This window comes from Berghia stephanieae, chromosome 3 (genome assembly GCF_034508935.2).
Source record: "Berghia stephanieae isolate SIO BIC M18660-M18661 chromosome 3, UCSD_Bste_1.3, whole genome shotgun sequence".
Taxonomy (NCBI): domain Eukaryota; kingdom Metazoa; phylum Mollusca; class Gastropoda; order Nudibranchia; family Aeolidiidae; genus Berghia; species Berghia stephanieae.
This window is the reverse complement of record NC_088362.1, coordinates 94510748-94518299: the sequence shown is the minus strand read 5'-3', so window position 1 is coordinate 94518299 and position 7552 is coordinate 94510748. Positions and strand designations below refer to the sequence as shown.

Genomic DNA, 7552 nt, shown 5'->3' with positions numbered 1-7552 from the left:
AGCATAATTGGGCCTTTGCAAGAATCAATTCGTTTGAAATTTTCCCAGTGAACGAATATAAACACAATCAGTAATTCCCTTGGAACTGAAAACAAGACAGCGGACAGACATTCAAGTATCGAAAAATAGGGCGGGGAGGAGAGAGTAGGTAAGATTTCAGTTTTACCTCATACCTGTTTTGGTTGCCACTAAAGGGGCTTGCGATCCTTGTCTAAGTGGGTCACCCTTTTTCATAGGTGGTTCCCCAGTCTCTCTTCCTGGTTTCCAGGAAATACTTAAATATACCTTTCTAGATTGTGTTTCTCTATTGCTAACCACATTCAGCTCCACGATGCTTTCAGGTGCTAGGATATGAGAAGATGTTCGTCATTTAGACTAATTTTTTTAAATTTTTAGAGAGAGTTCAAAAACTATTCAAGAAAAAATTTACTGAAAAAACTTTAAAGAATGCAAGAAACATTTCCCATAGCTCATATAGACACACTACAAATACAAAATTGAACGATACAGAGAAGATAAGCATAAACCCTGCGCAAGGATGACACGAAAATTCGTGAAGCATTCTATATTTTTACGGGGCCCCAATATGGTCCCAATATCTTTTTGGGTAAAGCACTTGCTTCATGTGCAAAGGGTTCAAGATCGATCCCAAGTTCAGTAGAGATTTTTCTGCCCACTCACTGTGATTGGTAGCTGGGTCTGTTACATTTAGTGCAATGTACGGGTGCGATAGACAGCATCCTATTCAAAGGGTAGCAAGCAATTGCTAATGTCCGTTTCACACTACAAACCGGGATTAAACCAATGGTTTCTGAAGGACTACATGTAAATCAGTTTTCTAAACAGAATTGTCTGCCTAAAACCTCATTTGGGTTATGCAAAAGGTTAAGAGATATAAATAGTTCTGCCTAGTGCTTATGAAAAATTTTGCTTCTATAGGGTCAAAAAATTTTATCAGTTATCTGTATAAGTACAATCTGTTAAATTAAAAATTTTAAAATAAATCTTGATATTAGGAATTTGGGTTTACAATATTAATTAAAAATATTAAAATAGTTTTGAAATTGTTATTAACAAATCTCAAGAAATATAGCTTTGGTTTGTTTTATTGGGTCCTTTTTGTTTTAGTTTTTTGTTTCTTTTATTTTTATAGTCAGTCATAGTCACGATGGAATGGAATGCAGGCTCTCCTGCGTCTTTTAAAATAAAAATTAAAATTTAAAAAAGTGTATAATCCTTCGGAAAAGCACATGAGTGTCACAATTTCTTCTTGAAGTGAAAATGTTGTAATTCACATTGTAGAGTGTTAGGGTGGTTATTGAGCTTTTTATTCACTAAATGTCTCAAAGCGCTTTACAAGGGGTCCCGGGCCAACAGCAACATTTAACATGTGGGACAGGACATGACCCCGGTTAGGCGATATTACAATTTTCGGACACAAGACATCGCTGTTAAGGGCCAGGTACTCATTTTACACCTGAGTACGGGAGAGAATGTGAGGAAAGAGCCTTCTCCCAAGTACTCAATATGCGCCGAGCGCGGGGCTCGAACCCTGGACCTTCCGATCCGAAAGCGAGTGTCATACCACAAGACCACATAGCCGCACGTATTGAGGGGGTCAAGATTGTTCTTAAATGATTGACAGATTTGTTTTTAATCACGTGTTCGGTATATGTTTCCATATTTGATTACTCTTTGAGTAAAGAAATGGAGCTTAAACATTTGATGCGTGGCCTCTAAGTTCATTGTGGCATTGACTTTTACAACTTAAAAGACCAGAAAGTATTGAATGTTTCAGTCAAGTCCTCCTTTTTCCTCTGAAATAAAGTTGGTAGATTATACTCAGTTTCTGTCTTCGTAATGTTTCTCTCTCATACCAGGCAACTATTTGTTGCACGTCTTGGACATTTTCCATGATGCTGGCAATTTCTTCTTGTAACCAGTGCTACTGGCGTACATATTCCAAGAATGGTCAATTTGAGCAAAAATTAAGTGGTGGTGTGAACAATTTATAATATCAATCCAACAATTTATTAGCATTGATATATTGTGCCGGGATTTTTTTTCTTTCGAATGTAGATGTTAATAACAACACCAATATCTTTTTTCATTATCAAAAATTCAAGTCTGTTTTGTCCAATCATATTTTTTCTTTAATTAACTTATTTGTTTCTATCTTTTTCGTCTGACATGGAATGTGTAGCACTTTGCCTGGGGTTGATGGGAAATAACTTGAGTAATCAGTTCTTACTCCATTGAAAAAAGGTCAAGATTGGCCCTCTGACATCAGATTTTTTTTAACAAGAAAGTCCTCTACCCACCAGCAGAGTTTTTTGGGGCTGATATTGTAAGTTGCCAGTTTATGAATAAATCTACCAGGGGCTTTGTCAATAACTGTCATACAAACCTTATGAATTCTCCTTACCAAACATTATTTGTCAGTGTTCAAGTCTGTCTTAACGTATTATTTATCTACCATTGATGAAAAGTATTGCTTACCACTAAAAAAGATTGTTTCTGTCCATGTGAATGTCTATTTTCTTATAAGTTTTTTCCATGATTTTACATATTATGTTGGTCAGACAGACTGGTTATAGTTTGATGGTAATTTATTTTCGCCTTTTTTTGATAAGTAATGATCAGCATATTTTCGCTGCAATATAAATTGAAAATAATTGTAATATTGTATATATCAGATAGTGCCTTTAAAGCGTTTCATCTTTTATTTATCCTTCTGTTTGTTTTTTGTTTTTTTTGTGGTTTTTTGGTTCTTTTTTCAGTTGGGAGGGAAGGGTTATGTCTTTTTTTTCTTTTTTTAAAATTTGGATTATGTATTTCAAATGAGTAGTAAAAATTCAAATTACCATACAATTAAATGACGAATTTTAAAGGCCTTTGGGTCTTAAGATTGCACTTTTAGCATCAAGTAATTTTGATTGTGATTAATTAATATCACCACGAAATGTGACACTGTATGACATGAATATCTTCTTGTCAAAAAGAGACAACAATACATATTACATTTTCTACATGCTATTATATTCAAACATGATTCTATTTTAATCAAACTTGCCAATAAAACTGCTTTGCATGCAAACTTGGTTTTATCACACCCCACACCTAAGTTTATATTGAAATAAAGAGCACTGGGAAATCTCAAACATACAACAGCAATTCTCAAAATCACGAATCTTAAACAGGTTCAATTTCCCTTTTTAGTTCCCCTATTTTCTAAGCGTTGGCCCAAAATGACAAATCGAACATGTAAAGGAGACCGACACAGTTTACGTTGGGTGTTGGTAATAAACAATCAATATTCTGGGTTTGCATTCTTATTTTAGCACACAAAATAAAGGGGAACTTTTTCCACCTCCCATTTTTAATTTAGCAAGTATACTAAATGCCACACCCTTTTTACGTATAATGAACCTTAAGAAACCACCCACAGTTACCCCCCTCATAGTCTTCTTTATATCCTTTGTAAAATACTCCGTCTGAGCTGTATATTATATGACTAAGATACAAAGTTAATTTGTTGCTGATGCAATTCAATTATATTTAAAAACTTGCCTGATTCACCAGTTTTAAAAAAGGCCATTGTCTGGAATGCCCACCCCTGCCTCTGTCACGCAAAAATTTGACACTGTAACTTTTGTAGGCGTCAATGATGTTTAACTCCTTTGTAAACAAGTGATTTGGATTTTTCACTTCTGTGCTTACGATTTTCCCTGAAAAGGCCTCTGTACACTCAGGAAACAAAGGTACCTGTTAAAACCAAACAAATTGTATTATAATATAGCCCTTGTTCATAATTAAATTTACACTTTTATTATGTTTCTACATAAGTAGTTTGAAATGAAAAGCAACTACATGTGCATATTTGGTAAAAAATATTAATTAGTCTTTCATTTCAACAGTTTGAGCAATAAAAATCAAAATATTGAGTGATGATTGCTAATGCCAAATTTCAAATGATCATACTTTCTATTCTTCGCTCGGGATTGAACACTGGGCACTTTTCACCTCTTGGAGAATATAAATCAAACAATTGTCTATGAAAAAAAAAGATAGTTAAGGGCCCGGGTTATTTATTTAGTTACCTAACATACTACAGTACAACCCTGGATAACAAATTGCCCTGAACAAGAAACACATGTCTTTATCCGGGGCTTCTTTTTCAGGGTTTTTAAGATGGCGGGAAAAGGGGCATGGTGAGACCCATAAAATATAATTATGCGATGTGCAGAAAGGGCCTGTGTAATAGAACAGTATTTTTCCTATTGACAAAGGGGTTTTCCAGTTGCGCTTTTACTCTCCAGTGGTATTGTCATTGTGTTGACCCTACACAGGCTAGAACCCCCATTTTCCCTCTGGGAGTTTATCCCAACCCCGACAGACTTGGAAATCTCCTATTTTGTAGTATTTCCTTCTTTGTCATTATAATTTGTCGATACCAACGAGGAATTGCAGCTTGCTATTGATGGTGAGGACTTTTCTTTCTGATTAGACACCTTCTTGATTGTTCTTTATTTGATCTTGATTTGTCAGCTGTAGTCAGCGATCAGAAAAAACACCTACTGATCCGACATAGGTGGTATTCTACATACACGTTTTCCCCTCCTGGACACTAGCACAATGGAGCACATTCAGAGTATATGGCAAATTATCAAGGTTACTACCCTAAGACAGCATCATGTCCAATATTCTGGATTTTTCAAATTTTTCAATCTCTGAAAATTTATTAACTGTTTATTATTTATTTAATGTTATTTTATTTTATATCTTAAATTGAATCTATTTTTTTCAATTTTTATGAAATAATCATTTTTCTTATTTGATAATACTAATAATAATAATAATAATAATAATAATAATATAATAATAATAATAATAATAATAATAATAATAATATAATAATAACAATAATATAATAATAATAATAATAATAAAATAATAAATAATAATAATAATAAAATAATAATAAAATAATAATAATAATAATAATATAATAAAATAATAATAATAATAATAATATAATAATAATAATAATAATAATAAATAAAATAATAATAATAAATAATAATAATAATAATAATAATAATAATAATAATAATAATAATAATAAATAATTATAATAATAATAATAATAATAAATAATAATATAAATAATAATAATAATAATAATAATATAATAATAATATTAAATAATAATTATAATAATAATAATAATAATAATAATAATAATAATAATAATAATAATAATAATAATAATAATAATCGTCCCAATTAAGCGGCATCCCAATTAATAATTGAGCTACTGAACTCCGTTCGTTCACACAAAAGGCAACTCCTGAATAATGAAGATGAAAATGTCATCAGAATGTGACACATCACCCCTTACAAACACTAAAAACTTGATATGGTGGACAAACTACACCACTACATCAACGAAGAATGCTTGACAGATGTTCTACCAACATTGGCGAGATTTGAGACAAGGGTTTATAAACAATCGATAGCAATCAAAAGCTCTCGATTACTATTCTTACAAACAATAATGTCATTATTGTTGTCGATAAACGTGAAAATGAAAAGAAAAAAAATGAAAAGAAAGAAGAAAAAAGCAACCTAAAACAAACAAAGTCAGCATTCAAAATGGAATAAAAACTGATTTTTCAAGACACCAAATAAAACTCCATTTTTTTGTTGTTCTGTTTTTTGTCGTACAATTTTTATTTGTACCTAGATTTTCAGCATTTCACAGAATATATCGAGCAAAATTGCACTGACAAAATCCGACATTAGTCGAAGATTTACAGGCCTCAAATAAATACATCACAGGTCTGGACCAAAATCTAGGACCCTCATTGTTACTCCTATTTACCATTTGTAGAGAGATTATCCATAAAAAAAAATTTAATCTTACCTCATCATTTTGGCAATCTGAACATTTTAAAAACATAATGGCAACGCATAAAGGGATCCGGTAAACTTGAATGATGTGGCAGGATTTTCCATTAGTTTGGCTTGTGATCTCCATTCAATCATTGCATTTGTAGATGTGACTGATCCAACCTTAAATCCTGCACGACACCAGATACTAAGGAAATGAGAATGACATGGGTTAGTATATAGTATATAGTATAGTATTTGTATAGTAGTAGTAGTAGTAGTAGTATAATAGTAGTATAGAGTAGTATAGAGTATAGTAGTAGTATAGTAGTAGTAGTAGTAGTAGTAGTAGTAGAAAGTAGTAGTAGTATAGTATGGTGGTAGAGTAGTCGTAGTAGTATAATTAACAGAATTGAAAAGCTTTGGAACAGTATTAAGTATCAAACAAAATGCTTCTTCTGGGGACAATTAAAATAATGCTTGTTTTTTAAAAATCTATTCGGGTTATTTATATTATATTTGAATACACAGGGTATTAAAAGGCAGTTGGACTAAATCACCCTTTAGATGATATGAATAATATGATAAGTAGTAAAAGAAGCAGTGTCCAAACTTTATTTTTTTTATCATAAAATTTTTAACCCATTGTTCTTATTTTTTCCCCCCTACTGTGATAGAAATAAAATTTTTTGTAAAGAAAAAAAAAAATCGGGGGGCAAACCGGAAAAAACGGGGGCTTCGTTACTACTTTTAAAATTGAATTTCAAACTTTTTCAGATGGCCCCCAAGGGGCCTTTAAACCCCCCCTGCAGCCCCTCTGGGGTTTTTTTGGGGATTTAAAAGGGGGGGTTTAGCGGGGCAATTTTAAAAATTTATGGTATTATAATATTAGGAAAAAGGGGAAACAAAAAAACCCTTTTTTTCACTTTTTTAATTTGTTTGGGAAAAAAATTTGAATGTATACCTTTTAAAAACAAAAAGGGGTAGGAAAAATTTTTGAGGAGTTTTTTAAAAAAAAACAAAATTTTTTAGTTTAAAAATTTAAATCCATCACCAAACCAAAATCTTTTAAAAAAAGGGTTTGAAACAGTCCCCCAAAAAATTTTTGTTTTTAATTTTCCCAAAAGGAAAAAACCTTTTTTTTTACAAAACCACTTTGTTCCCTATTAATTACACCTCACACCCTTTTCAGACTTTAAATTTTGTAAATTTTTAACTTACCCCCCTTTTCTTCAGGGGGAAAATTTCCTTTTCGACATTTCACACTTGGGGCCCATTTTTTTTTGAGTCCAAAGATTTCATAACCGTGGGTCTACCAAACCAAAGCCCAAAGAAAATTTGGGGAATCGATCCATAGGACTCCCTTTTACCCCCCTTTGGGAAAAATTTTAAATTTTGGGTACCGAAAACGGGCCCCCGGGGAAGGAAAAAACCAAAAGTCTTGGGTTGGAAAAACTGGGGGGGCAAGGGTTTTTAGAAAACCCCCGGTTTTAGGGGCCCGCAAAAAGAAAAAAAAAAAGGGGTTTAGATAAAGAGGAAAAAGGGGGTGTTAATTCAATGGCAAAACAAAGTTTAAAATGAAAAAAAATTTTTTATGAAAATATATTTTAAAGATGACTGAAATAAATGAAAGCCGGCAAGTTAAAATTGGGTTTAAAGT

At 32.2% G+C, this 7552-nt stretch overlaps 1 protein-coding gene and 1 pseudogene across 1 annotated transcript in view; both read left to right on the top strand.

The window, feature by feature from the left end:
- Positions 1-4631, top strand: part of LOC144969396 (uncharacterized) — a 27182-nt gene extending 22551 nt beyond the window's left edge. The window contains exon 3 of the mRNA XM_078908505.1: positions 4549-4631. Coding sequence (XP_078764631.1) covers positions 4549-4631 — 83 coding nt within the window. The remainder of the gene's footprint in view (positions 1-4548) is intronic.
- On the top strand, positions 474-573 carry LOC144969751 (U6 spliceosomal RNA; annotated as a pseudogene).
- Positions 4632-7552: the final 2921 nt, after the last annotated feature.